Raw genomic sequence first — 15,249 nt, 5'->3', positions numbered from 1 at the left:
TTATATATGAATTTAGACAACATTTTACACTTTGGCCTTGACTTAAGTTTAGTGGCCTTGCTGCCCTCTACAAATGTATTGAACTGAAGGCCATTTTTGTTGCCAATTTAGAGCCCTGTAATATGAACCGTCTACATGTAGCAAAGTGTGAGATGAGCTCCTGGCAATGCCGCTGGCTTACTGCCGAGACTGCAGATGCTTTTTCATTGAACAAAAAAAAAAAAAAAAAAAAATCATAATAATAATTCAGTTTCAGTTCTGTATGGAATTTTATGCAAATGTTGGTTTCAGTTCAGGAAAATAACCGTTGCATGTCCAAGTGAAACTGCTATGCAATAGGAGTCTTTTTTCCATCCATGCCATATCAGTGAAGCATTCTGCTCCACTTCAGGTTTTCTTGCAGCTGCATATCACGTCTGATTAGTTTATTAGACACTCCTGGTAGGATGAAGTAACAAACAGCCATGCCTGCGTGAAGGTTTCACTTCCGCAAGGAATATTTCTGTTTAGCCACATTTCAGCTGATTGAGACACACCATGAGCCAGATTGCAGCAGGGATGAAGAAATATTTGATCTAATCAACATTCGGGCCAGGAATTCAAGCAAGAGAAACTGTCAACTTTTCAGCCTCTGGGGAATAGTGCACGCCCATTGTGTACTTGCTTTTGTCACCAAGGTCAACCCTGCTTCTTCAAAAATCAGTGTGAAATCACGTTGCCGACCCGGGTAGAGCATGCCAGTGTGAAGGGGGCTTATGAAAAGATCCAGGAAGCACTTCTGCACATTTTTATTAGTATACTTTTTTCCTTTAACCTCTTTTTTCACCGTTTTATAATGCTGCAAGAAAGGATGCACGTTTCAAGCTAACAAAACAGTGCCAGGACAGAAGGCCTTCCAGGATCAGATAAGGATCTTTTGGAAGCCATCAAAAAAAGAGACCATTGTGTGCATCTCAGCAACTGATTGATCAAAATGGAAAATGCAAGGGAGAAAAAAAAAAGGAGCTAAAGAAACGCCACCATGAGGTTAGAGTTATTAAATCAAACACAAATTTCATCAATGCAGAGGGACCAGGTCTCTCTGTGGAAATACGGTGCCAGCTACAGTAAAACGGTGACCCCAATTCAGTATAAGAGTGTACTCTAACAATAAAAAAGTCTACTTTGTTAATTTCACTGGAGTAATGCGCATTACACAATGCAATTCACCCCCCCCCCCCCCCCCACCAACGGAAGCCCCAAACTGTTAAGGCCCTGCTGTCACTACTGGTTTTCTAACAGTTACTGTTCACTTTAGTCTATGGCCTTTCTTAAAATAATGCTTATGAACAGCACTTCTCCTGCAGAACCTAATCTCCTGCATAACACATTTTCATGCAGGTTGACATTAAACAGTCCCTCCAGGATTCCGTGATCGCAGAATAAATCACGGAATTTGCTCTCTCGCAGAATTTTCATTTGCTCCCTACTATCACGGTACATGTCACTAGAGCGCACATACGCTATTTGTATAGTGAGAAGTGCGGTGGGGTTTCAGTGCGAGCTTTAGTTCAGTCATGGAGAGATTCCTAAGACCATCAGTGAGTTCCGGAAACAAATCTAAATTAGCACCAAATATAACGGCAAAAGACAGGGCACAAATGCAAAATGCAAGTCCAGTATTTCCAGTAACTCACTGTCATAGCTTCTCTTAAAACAGCAAAAGACTGTGACAACGACCACGGATAGACGAACAGTGGCTACTGAAGAACAAAATAAGGTAAGATTATTATTAATATTATTTTCCAAAAGGATTTAAGAGTTTATTTTTATTTATTGCATTTATACAAAAGTATCGCAAAGCACAGTACAGTACATAGCAGAAAAAATAACAAACCACAGTACATTTGTGTCGCATGTCACACATACAACTGCCACAATCAGACCATTTAAATAACAGATTTAAATAACAGTATACACATAATACAAAAGCAGCAATTTTAAAAATTACATTAAAATCCACTAAGATAAGAAAGCCATTTTATAAAAGTGAGTTTTTAGTCTTGACTTAAAACTGTAACGGTCCTAATAATTTAGGAGCTCTACAAGAAAAAGCCCTACCTCTCGTGTTGCTTTTATTGACCCTAGGTATAACCAGCAGCCCCACATCCTGTGATCTCACAGGATGTGGGGCTTGGAAGATACGTGGTCAGTAACTCCTGAAAATAACTAGGTGCTAATCCACACATATGTATGTGTGTCTGTTGGTGTCTGTGCTTGCGTATGTGTCTGTTGTCAAATGTGTGTGTTATCAACCAACTGCTAGGACCCAGGCAAAAATAAACAGGCCATCACGTTTATAAAAATACTCTAAACAAGTGCTATTTTCTGTGAGTGTGCATAATCGCAAGTTCAAAGCAAAGCGTTGTTCTGTTACTCCAATGTGAAAGGTCAGATAAAAACAATTAGGACCTTGCTTGCACTCGCTATGTTGCAGGTCCTGAAAGATGCAATTCTAATTATATATGGAAATACACACGTTTTCTGTACATGGTGTAGTAACATGAATGCTCAAAAAGGAAGGGGGAGGCAAACTATATTAGATATTATCCGATTAGTTGGGATGACTTAACATTTTTGTGAAAATCCTCTTTTTTGTTTTTATATCGTTACTTTCCTGTTTGTTTTGTGGTATGTGATGTAAGCCCTTTCACATTGTGGCCTTGGTCAAAGAAAAAAAAGCGAGTTTATCAGCCACTCAGTGTCGCTTGTCACTGTTTCCAAGTGCTTGTCACAGTTTCCAAACTACTTCTATGTGCTGTCTTGATGTGGATACATTTTAGAATTACAACATTTTGGTGAACAACAAATGTTACTAAAAATACCCTGTTACATTTGGATAAAAATGCTCCAAGCCTCATACACATTTGTAAAACAGTGCATTGAATCCCAGTGCACCACTACAATCTTATTCTGCTAGGCAAATGTTATTACTGATGTGAAAAAAAAGACTGCTATTATTATGTTTCAGTTTTTTACTCATAAAAAGCCCTTACAGGAGCAGCCTGTCAGCCAGTCTATCATTAGGGTGGGCGAACAGAGCGTGATCAAGTTCATCCTCTCATAGGGCTGCAACGATAAAATCGAAAATCGATATTTTTATCGATTTTCCTCCTTATTACGATCATCGATAATAAAACTGGATGATCGATAATGGCAAAGTTTATTAAATTTCTGGAATTTATCAACTAAATGTTGCACCAAACTTCCTATATTGGCATTTAAATTACAGGACGCCACCATTATGTCTACTTGAAATACCGACACAAATACCCGGCACTAAGGTTCAATTGTATCTCCTCAAGTGCAGCGCGAAACTGATTAATTCTCTTCCGGTTCGTTTTCATAAATGAAAGATGTCTGACAAAAGTGATAACACGGCGGGTAGAAGTGCTCCTGAGCGCACAATTGTTACACCACCCAGTATGAAAGGCAAATACTGGCGTCATTTCGGATTTTGGACGATTGGAGGACAGATTGAAAATAAAAAAAATGTTGTATGTAAATTATGCAAACGCGAACTCCCCTATAATTCAAATACAACGAACATGAGAAGCCATTTGGAAAAACACCACCCACTTGAGTGCAGCGAAATACACGGTAAGGAGGAGGGATCAGAAACGGCTGGGCCTTCATGTCCTAAACAGCCACGAATGACAGCGTTTTTTCAACAAACATCTGCTGCTGCATTACCCGGTCAACGAAGTGAAGCAATTACAAAATCTCTTGTAAAATTCATCTGCAAAGATATGAGACCCATCAGCATTGTCGAGGGTGATGGTTTCAGGGAATTTTGCAGTGAAATGGAGTCGCGATACAAAATTCCGAGTCGCACAACAATTTCAAAGAACATAATTAAACTGTATGATACCACTCGTGCAAATGTAAAACAAATACTGCATGATTGTAAGGACATTGCTTTAACTACAGATGGTTGGACCTCCTTAGCCACCGATGCTTATGTTACCGTAACAGCGCATTGCATTACTGATTCTTGGGAACTGCAAGATTTTGTTCTGCAAACCAAAGAGCTTCGAGGAAGTCACACAGCAGAAAATGTTGCAGAGTGTATTTCAGAAATTCTGGATGATTTTAATATACGCGAGTCAGTAATTGCTGTCACTACTGATAATGCACTGAACTACGTCAACGCAGTAGAAAGATTTCTCAATTTGATCAACATCCCGTGTGTGGCTCACACAATTAACCTTGCTGTACGGAAGGGACTGAATACTGGACCGATCGAAAGAACACTTACCCGACTTAAAAGTTCGGCTGCACATTTCAATAGGTCACCAACTGACAAATGTCTTCTGGAGGATAAGCAAAAGTTGCTCGGATTAAAAAATGACAATTTAATCAATGACTGTGTTACACGCTGGAACAGCACCTACGACATGATTTGCCGAGCATCAGAACAACAGGCTGCAGTGGCCGCTGTAATCTTTGAAAAAAAGCTCTCGCATCTGGAGTTAACAACTAACGAATGGCTGGTTGTTGAAAATATCCGTGAAACTCTGAAACCATTCAAAACGGCAACCGCTGCATTATCAACAGACAAATACCCCACAGCTTCAGCTGTTTTACCTCTTCAGCATATCCTGATCAATCAAGTTAAATTGATTGCAGCATCTGAAATTCCTGTAATAAAGGAGATGAAAAACAAAATCTACAGTGATCTGAGTTTGAGGTACGACAAAGAAGAACGACAATCAACATTCATGCTTTTGAACAAAACGTCATTCTTTGACCCACGCTTTCACCGATTGATACATTTATCTGAACAAGAAAAGCGTCAGGTACAGGAAGAAATTCAAACAGAAGTGATACAGCGTTTTGTAAATGAAACTGATTTGGTAAATGAACATGGCAGTTCTGAAAATAAAGACGCTAGCAGAAAAACTGCGCTGTCTGCAATGGGTGACCTGTTTGGGGACACATACACCTGTGGGCAAGAAGAAACAAAGAACTGCGAAATACAACTGATGCAGGAGATGGCGTGCTATGTCAAGGAGACACCACTCTCAGCAGATAGCAATCCACTGGAATGGTGGAAAAAATCAGGCCCGAAATATCCACACCTTGCTCAACTGGCCAAAAAATACCTGTGTGTGCCAGGCACATCTGTGCGCTCTGAACGTGTCTTTTCGACAGCAGGAAACATTGTAAATAAAAAGCGAGCAGCCCTGGATCCAGAGCAAGTCGACAGGCTTGTGTTCCTTGCAAACAACATTTAAAATACACACGTTTGAATGGACAGATTGGATATACATAGTTTTTGTTTCTTTTTGGACTGTTACAATTCTGTGATCTAGTTGGATATTTCTTAAGGACAACACACAGTAAGTAACTGACTGTACATTAACTTATATATTTTTTTTCATTTGAAAGTTTATATTTTGTGTACCTGGGTAATCATATATACACACTTTTATAACGCTTTTTTTTTTTAGTTTGACATTTGACCGTAATCCGGTGTTGCCATTAGATGTTTTTCTAAACAGAGGGTTGCGAGATACTAAAACATTGTAAGAGTATAATATAGAGGTGTCTTATTTTGTATTGTAGGTAAAACAAAAATAACTCTAAATATCGATTTTTTATCGATCGATTTGATATTGTGGGTTCAATTATCGATTTCAGTTTTCGGGTTAACCTGACACCCCTATCCTCTCATTCTACCACTAATACAGTGGAATAGTTGTATGCCTTTGTGTTATGTAGGTATTCACTTCAATTCAGGCCACTAGATTTCAGTTTACCAATGCTCCCTTATTTTGAAAACTAAACGTTGACAGGTATGCAAACCCACTTTCGCAGTCAGCTATGCTCGCTGGAAGTAGGCTATTTTTGGGTTTAGTTTTTCAGCGTCCTCATGCACCGAATCAAGGATTATAATTCTTGCACTGAATAATAAGCTAATGTTCAGTGTTTGCTCCAGGACTTACAGACTGAGGGTCAATGTGGCCCCCTCTCAAAATTTTAGGGGGCCATTTTCTTCAGTGAGGGGGTCAATATATTTGATGATTCAGAACCAACCATCATTTCTTATTTTTGTTTGTTTTAAATATGCCAACAGAGTTTACTGGCCTTTTGTTTCTGAAGAACAGAAAATAAAACTGTAAAGCTGTAGATACAACCAAGGTGTCTCTACAATACTCACTGTCACTTTTGGGGAAAATATTGGTTAATGTGTCACACTGATGCTGGTGTATCATTGAGTAGAGGACATTCATTGTACCAAATCACATTAGAACAGGGGTTTTCAATCTTTTTAAGCTGCATACCCCTTTCCAAAAAACAAAGTCCATCGTGTACCCCCATCTGAGATAAAATCAAAAACAGAAAAAAAGGTCTGTACAATAACATGATACAACAAAACGCACAAGCCTTGGAGTGTGTGATGGATACAATTATAAAAGTTACAGTATTATAACAGAAATGGATAAAAATAGTCCCTCAAACAGGTTTCTAGTTTTATTGTAAATATTAATTAATTAAAATCAACAAAGCCTCCGTGCTAGCCTCAGTCACTCAGAAATAACATAGGACTATTCTGTGATAGCAAATGGCAATCACGTATTTTTATTGATAATTAAAATGACAGAAAAGAAGGCAAAGAAAAGCTCACTATCCACACATCTCTACAGCTGACCTCATTACGAAAAAATATTATTGACATTTTTAAATTCTTGGTGACAAACGTACAGTACTGATGCTAATTAAAAAATAATAATAAAACGCTTCCCTAGTATCAGTGTGATGGATGTCCCTGCTTGTTACCACACAAATCACTGATGATGGCAGGGAAATTGAAGAGAGCTTCAGTCGCAAGACATTTTTGGCATTTTTAATCTCCAACGGTCTTTCGTCTTGATTGCCCTTTGCTAGTAATGTACTAGTATTGAGCCAACAATCCATATTTTTTCACTGGATTGAAAGCTAAAAACTCTTACTCTCACACCAGACGTAACAGCTTGTCAAAACTAGACCACATGACAATACTTCGGTTTCTGATTGGCCATACATTCTGTATTTTGAAATGAACCAATAATACTTAAGTTACAATAAACTTTAATCGGGTCATTGAAAAAAATAAATATCGATTTGCAGGCACAAACACACATAGGAAATAAAATGAGTTAAAGACTAGGCTTTTAGGTTTTTTAAAATATGTATTATTATTTAAAACACACACACATATATATATATATATATATATATATATATATATATATATATATATATATATATATATAATATGTAAATTAGTCTTGTGTGCATTGAACGCTCTGTCACAGCACATCAGTCTGATGTTAGCGATTAAACGTTGATTACATGACAAAAGTTTGCAATAGATTGGCAAGTGGTACTAAATAAAATGCGTTGTCTGCCATTTCAGAATTTCTCGCGTAACCCCAGGTACGTGTACCACAGTTTGAAAACCGCTAGAAGAAACCACATTACCAACAGATACATTTTAATAGTAGTAGTATTTAAATGCCATTGTCCTGACTGGTAAATTCTTACTTTCCAGCTTCCCCTTTATTTTGATAATTTCCATATCAAAAATTGCATTTTTTTCTTGACATTTTTCATTCTTAGCCACCAAGTAAATATTTTGGACAATTTTCAAAACAATTGTTGCTTTATTTTTACAACACACGGTGTTGTTGATATGATAAACGCGTATATCTGCTTCACAGGTACTGTATTTAATTTTTTTCAAGGTTAAACGATGGCCCGTGTTACACAAAACACTAAAAATAAAATGTCAAAATATACACAATATGTATTTTGTTGGTTTTGTGGATTTGCTATATTTCTTAACTCATTTTAATACTGCACATAATGATATGGTTTAGAAAATGCTACTTACCAAAACCGTGCTGCATGTGAACTGTATTATACATAATGTCCTTTATCCCAATTCCAGTGGTGTTTTCTCAATGCTAGATGTATTTTACTTACGATTGTAAGTAGCCCTGGATAAGGGCGTCTGCTAAGAAATAAATAATAATAATAATAATAATGTATTGTAGGCATATATATAGTGCTGTATAAAATCACACACTATAATTTTATCATGTCCGTTATAGGCCTACTGGCAAAATGGCCAGACAGTTGGTGCATAACACATACGGAATTATTTTGGCCCTGAATTTTAACATTTTTGGTCATAGAAAAGACAAATTTCACATATTTTATAACGTTACCGTAGGCTACTTTTTTTTTTTTTTTTCCAATGATGCGGTTTTCGTTTCACAAATCTACTGCACACAGTATTTTTAAGCACAACTATAATAGCCTACATTTCAACAGTCACTGCCGAAGCTTATTCTTCCAGAAGTAATGGTCGGGTGTAACAGTGATACAAGGTTATATTTGCACCAGGCCATGTTGTTAACAAGCCTGATGCTGTCGTCCAGGCTTTACTGTGAAACAGACTAACCAGGGAGGGTGTGAGCGCATTCTAGTACTGGACTGGAGAATAATGGAACGGGAGTTTAATTATGAAAACGCAAGTGTAAAAAAGATTAGCCTGTCGTCAGACATGTCATGGTAATACAAAATGCATTAATATACTGCGTATTGGTATTGCATCTGGTCTGGGAAGGGGGACACACGGGCGCGTTAAGAGAATTTCAGCGGGACATTTTTAATTTCAGGGGGCATTGGCGCAATGGCGCTGCCTAGCGCGAACACTGAATGTTATGGAAGGACCACCCCTAAATCACGTGAACGGGACCTAAATTAAGTTCCGTGTTATTTGGTTTAAACATCAATATTAGTAACCGGACAACCAAAAGAAGCCGGGAGGTGGGAAAGTAATTAAAATACAAAAAAACAATTATGTAGCCTAAGATCGTTTTAACCCAATATATAAAATTACCTTGACAAACTGTTTTCATGGTACTCCGTACAAATGTTTTACCAGTATGCAGAAATATCATTAAAATAGCCCTTTCACCCTTGCAGGAAATTAAATCACTATGAACACATTTTCAGAAACTCGCTCATATCACTAAAGCCGTCCTGACTCATCTCATCTGAGTATGCACAGGTTCTGCGATCAGTTGTGCTCAGTTTTGGTTTGACGTCACAGTTGAGCTTTTCCCGACTGGGTGTCACACACTGCCAAGACTGAATTACTGACCACAACTAGATCCTGGTTATTACTATGTATGCAAATTAAATTAATATTGCCCTACACATTTTGTATTAACTTAGCACAACATAGATTTTTATTTGACTTTGGCGTTTATTTTCTCAGCGTGTGGATCTAGAGGCTTGTGATTTGTGACCTATTGGAGAGCGACACACCGGTTACTTATGTTTTAGTAAGAAAATATAGACTGTAAACGGTAAATTGATCAGTAAATGATTAGTAAACGTTTAAACAATTCAAATGTGCACATATCTGGTATTTATGAATTCGGGACACTCAGAGCAATTTAAGACTAATGTAGTTTTACCTGTGGAACTACAGCTGTCAATACTCTGCCATCTTGTGACAAGTTACATGACAAGCTACGTCACTTAAACCTGCTTCACCATTGGTTGACACCCTTATGACTAATCGGTCTCAGTCAGTCTTGGTCAGCAACCACCACACACAGAAAGACTGATCACATCTGAACTAAACTGCGTCTGAGAACCAGTGAACGAATGCGTTGACTGTGCCAGTAATAGGCAAGAAAATATATTCTAAAGCCCTAGATAGCACCTGAAATTGACAAATTGTCTTGATTGCCGAAGCATAAATCCAGGTCAGGACTCAACAGTTTCATTATATATGTCACTCTGTGAATTTAGAGCAATCCCTAATGACATTGTGTTTGTCTCTTGGTCTCATTTGTCCATTTGAGTTTGCCCATCTGTGGCCAACATCAACACGAGTGCAGAGATAATATCCTGTGGAAAGCAGCATACATCAAATGAGCCACTTTCCTTTGCCACACATAGCCTGCGAATAACAGGTGTAAACAGTAGATTGGTAGTGCACTGCCATGCACTGCCTCAGGGACAACTGGTCAGTAAAATCTGATGACATCACAACTCCAACTGAAAACACAAACTTCTGGGACAACCGTCTTAAAACTGCATGTAACAATTAACAGACGAAGATGCACTAAAATACAGATTTCTAACTAATTCCTCTTTATTACCAGTAACTGAAAAATAAGTATTCTCCTTTTCAGGCAAACAAACTTTAAAGGGCACAGATGAGATTTACTGTTTACTGTTCTCCACACCGGAATGCTAGGATGAACAATAGCACCTAAAAACTACATAAAGCAGGTGGTATACGATCCCACTGGTTTCTCATAATAAAGAATGACTGTACAAAATGCTGTGCAGACCCGAGCAGAATATTTCAAAGATTAAAGGTTTCAGTCAGGACAGAAAATGGTACCACGCATACACACACACGCGACAGAGAGGGAATTTTAATTACAATGTCAAAGATACAAAAATGCTTGATATCACACCATTTTATATGGGGCTGGGAGTTGAAATTAGACTGGAAGCCCCGAAGCTAAAAAAAAAAAAAAAAAAAAAAAACACACATTCTGAAGCATTTTCACAATTCATTCTGGTCCAGTGTGTGAAACACTGTAGGGAGCAACTCAGGAAGTTGTCTATCTGATAGGTTCCGGTCCCTGTGGCTTCATTCCAGCAGGGATCACAGGAGTCCAAGAATAACCATCTATCTACAGCCTACTAGGTTTAACTGCTACTGACTCCAGTTAGAAAAGTTAGAGCATGTCCATTCACGGATAATGAGGAATGTGGAATTAAATTCACACAGCTACCTCCCCCCTTCACCCCCTCCTTCTCCCCTTCACCCCCCTCCTCCCCCCCTCACTCACCCCCTCCTCCCCCCCTCATTCACCCCCTCCTCCCCCCATCATTCACCCCCCTCCTCCGCCCTCCAGCACCTCCTTCACTCCCCTCCACCCCCTCGCCTCCACCCCCACCCCTCTTCCTCCCTTCTCCTTCAACCCCTCCTCCCCTCCTTGAACCCCTCCTCCCCTCCTTTCACCCCCTCCTCCCCTCCTTTCACCCCCTCCAGTACTGGTTCTACATGAACGCCTGACTAAAAATCTGTCAAACTGAAGCATTTTAAGTTTTCTTTTAACTTTCATGAGGAGAGGGATTTCAGCAACACATACAATTCTGCAGTAAAACAAATGGCTATATGGTATAATGATATTGTATACATTTCAGTAGTTGCAATACAGGTTAAAATACATAATTAAACAAAAAGCTTTAAAACGAGTTACAGTGTATAATGCACAGTCATCCTCAAGTCTGCACCAGCATCAAGCACTGTATCACTGGTTCTGGCTCTGTACACTCACACACAATCAACAATGTATCAGAATGGATTTATTCAGTTGGTTTTACATTCCTCCTAATACCATATGAATGAGTCATTGCTCTACTTAACGGGAGAAGCTTCAGACTGGCAATAACATTACTGTGCTGAGATTTGACATGCTATTTATTTCAGAGCATGGCTTTATAATAGTACATAAAAAAGCAAGCCTGACTATCCAGTTGCAATTTTAATTTATTAAAAAAGTGATAAGAAAAAAAAAACAAAAAACGACGTTTTAATCTCCCCAATGTGTGGGTTACGAGTAGAGGCCACATTCCGTAACAGTCGTTTTTCCCCCATTTGTTTTAGGCTTAGCACATCCGATTTCGATAGTTTCCAATTTGCATGTTTCTGACGACTGCACAGCAATTTGTAACAAATATAACTACGTTATCACCTCCGTTGTATTTTCGTGCCGATAAATATAAGTAGGACACAAAAACACTATGTGCTTCACTGAAGAAACAGCGTGCAAGACATTCTTAGCTTAGCATCGGTGAAACACCATTCAATTACCAGTTCACACACGGTTCCAGTACACAACATTAACAAACGTTGTGTACAGTCGTACATAAATTATTGGGACCAGTAGTAACACCCAAACGCGACCCCTGTGCAACACCAGATATTACTATGAATAATAATAATAATAATAATAATAATAATAATAATAACAACAACAAGACAATTTTTAATGCATACGAGTCGGCTACTTTTAGATGATCGTTTTTTTCTTCTTCAATCAATTAGAAATAACATTTTAAAAGTAAAACAAATCCATAGCAATATTTATTTTCCTCGGTTTCACCGCCTCCCCAAATTATTCTGCAACAATCTTCAGTGTAGTGTAAATACAACGTCGACATCGGTAATTTTAACATGAACACAGCGCTTTACACCATAAGTTCAAATCAAATAACAGCGATGATAAAATTAAGAAAAAAAATATTGCAATACTTACATTTTCAGTATCGCGCTCATTCACAGTGGGCAATGGCGTTCTGGTCGACATTTTGTGTTTTTAGGCCGCTTCGCAAAGCAACAAGCTTGGGAACGAAAGGAGGGGGGTCAAAGGTGGTGATTTTTCTACCTTCTACACCTCCAGCGACATTTCGAGCCCGACCAGTCGAACCCCGGTCTCTTCCACTACCACATACTGCGCTAAGGGCCCGCTGTGAGACAAGGGGTCTAAACAAGGTTGAAATGTGCCCCCCTAGGTATTGCAAGCGAGCACTGCCGAGAGAAAGACTGAATGGGAGTTTCTGTGAAACTGAGACTCTCGCATTGATCCACCGTGACAGACACAGAGAAAACCAGCAAGAGGGGGGGGGGGGGGGAGTTTCAGATCACTGAAGGAGCAGCCTCCTGCCCTCCTCAGGAAGATAATCAACCACTTCCAGTTTCACTTAGGATCGCTGTGGCCCGGCCACCCCCGCTAGGTTCTGACGAACAATCTTGGGGATAGTATTTACTGTCGCTATTTGTAAAGAGATGTTTGTATAGTCGTCTACCTTATGGCCCGAAAACTAAACAAATTTTTTAGTTTTTTGTCACAAACACAATCACGTATATCTATATCTATATCTATATCTATATCTATATATAGATAGATAGATATAGATAGATAGATATATAGTGGTTAGGGCTCTGGACTCTTGACCAGAGGGTCGTGGGTTCAATCCCAGGTGGGGGACACTGCTGCTGTACCCTTGAGCAAGGTACTTTACCTAGATTGCTCCAGTAAAAACCCAACTGTATAAATGGGTAATTGTATGTAAAATATAATGTGATATCTTGTAACAATTGTAAGTCGCCCTGGATAAGGGCGTCTGCTAAGAAATAATAATAATATGAATATGAACATGATATATTTGATTTATTTCACGTGTGTGAACTATCTTACTTTTGAAACAACAATTTAGTTTTATTTAAGTAGAACAAGGCACCTTAACTAAATGTGTGAAGAGGGTAGATATTTTTTAAATAGTGTATTATACTATGCTTGTTGACAGCTAGCTGGTGATGACATCACTAGTTGATGTGTCTGTAATGGGGGTACTAGGCATCAATCAAAATTATACCATGTTAAGTTTCCTATATATGTTTCTGTTTTATAATGCATATATGTTTTTTCAAAGTAACTTCTCAAACCCCATAGATTTCAATACTGAAAATATATTTAAATGTATTCAAAGTCACTTACTATAAATGAAAAACAATATGTTGACCATAAAGTGTAGTTTATATCATCTACATTTTCAGAATATTTAATTTCTTACTGGTTTAGTTCCCTTTTGTGAGTGTTCTGTTTTAATCTCTATTGCTGTTTATGCTTAGATCATTATTTGATGTTAACAAACTGTTTCAGCATACATTGCTTCCAAAAGACTCCCCAATCAAGGCTTATTATGAGAAGCAGTGCTGCACAGGATTGGTTGCTAAATGTTCTGTCTACAGTACGGGTCTCCTCACCTCCCCACAATCGACCTTGAGTTCACACAGTTTCTAAAAATGTAATTAAAATGGGAGGAACTGGCCTGTTAGTGGCAGTGTTTTATGGCAATCTTTGCCAGATTATGCAAAAACATTCTTAGACCATGTCCAACCCTGTCATTAAATCTTTAGCTCGTGCTGCTATGGCACTTTTGGAATTAAGAAGAAACCGTCTTGTAGTGTTGAAAGTTGTTCACAGCATGTGTGCTGCTCACTTTGCTTTTCTAGTTGTAATGAGATGAAGTTAGAAGAAACACAAACAAAACTCCACCGTTGTATTCTTAATAAAAGGCGCCACCTACTGGTAAAAATACTTAACTCTTCAAGAAAACACTGGCCTCTTACCTATCAAACCCTCTAATAAAACAGCAAGGTGGGATGTCCTTGGAATCTGGCAAGTTGAACACACTAGGTCTAGAAAGTTGTAGTATACAAATACATAGGAATGAAATGCATGTACCGGTACACTAATGATCTGTGGTGCAACTGACGAATGTTGTTTATTTTATTATCTCCCCTCCAAGATGCATATTCCCAGGGGACATTGTATGTAGAGGCAGGTATGAAAGCATATTTCACACTTCAGCATTTTCCATGTATCCGCTTGTCCAATTATGACACAACTTGCTAAGGAACTTCTGTAGCACAAGTCATTGAATGTATAATAATCTCAGGGTATATGGAGGCTGGTGCTGGCTCTTTTTGCTAATTAAGCAGTGTCCCCACTTCCCCTCAAAATCACTTGGGCATCCCAAAGATATTAGAATCTAGATAATGATGGCCGCTTTATGCAAGATTTCTTACTGTTTGGACAAATTAAGGCTATACCTTGGAAATGGCAAACACACATTCTATTAAACGACATGGTAGTTTGTTAAAAGTTAGATTCTCTGTAGCCAGTGGTTCCCTTCTCATGGGCTCCGGCCCCAGAATTTTCAGCAGCGCAACTGCTGCTGCTGGACATAACAAATCCCCAGGCAGTGACATGCAAGCATCCCCGGGCGATGGCGAACTGGCCTCCCCGGGCGATGGCGAGCGGCCCCCCTCCACAGGCGATGACGAGCTGGACCCCCCACCACCAAACACCTTTTAAACAAACAAAAAAAAACCTGTCCCTGCAGTACTGTTCCTGGCCTGCGTAGTAAAGGCGCTGTTTCCCACTTATTTGACACCAATTCAATGGTGCTTTATTGGCATGACTTACAATAGCAGGTGTTGCCAAAGCAATTATACAATACAGACAAACGATGGCTCGTGTGGTAACGTCAGACCAGGAAATAGATGGACACGGACTGTTTCAGTGAATGCGCTGTTATGGGTATTTAATAATA

The 15,249-nt window shown here is 38.8% G+C and overlaps 1 protein-coding gene across 16 annotated transcripts in view; it reads right to left on the bottom strand.

Moving 5' to 3' along the window:
• LOC117402838 (serine/threonine-protein kinase MARK1) overlaps window positions 1-12,846 on the bottom strand; it is an 86,466-nt gene extending 73,620 nt beyond the window's left edge. For 6 of the 16 annotated variants that reach the window (XM_034004379.3, XM_034004387.3, XM_059024493.1 and 3 more), the window contains exon 1: window positions 12,387-12,845. In XM_034004379.3, the coding sequence (XP_033860270.1) occupies window positions 12,387-12,437 (51 nt within the window). In that variant the 5' untranslated portion in view covers window positions 12,438-12,845. Of the gene's footprint in view, window positions 1-12,386 lie in introns of all 16 variants that reach the window. The other 10 variants (XM_059024489.1, XM_034004390.3, XM_059024498.1 and 7 more) reach the window with 3 other exon arrangements.
• Between the last annotated feature and the right edge of the window lie 2,403 nt (window positions 12,847-15,249).

Source organism: Acipenser ruthenus, chromosome 5, assembly GCF_902713425.1.
Source record: "Acipenser ruthenus chromosome 5, fAciRut3.2 maternal haplotype, whole genome shotgun sequence".
NCBI classification, from domain to species: Eukaryota; Metazoa; Chordata; class Actinopteri; order Acipenseriformes; family Acipenseridae; genus Acipenser; species Acipenser ruthenus.
This window is presented reverse-complemented; position numbering and strand designations above follow the sequence as displayed.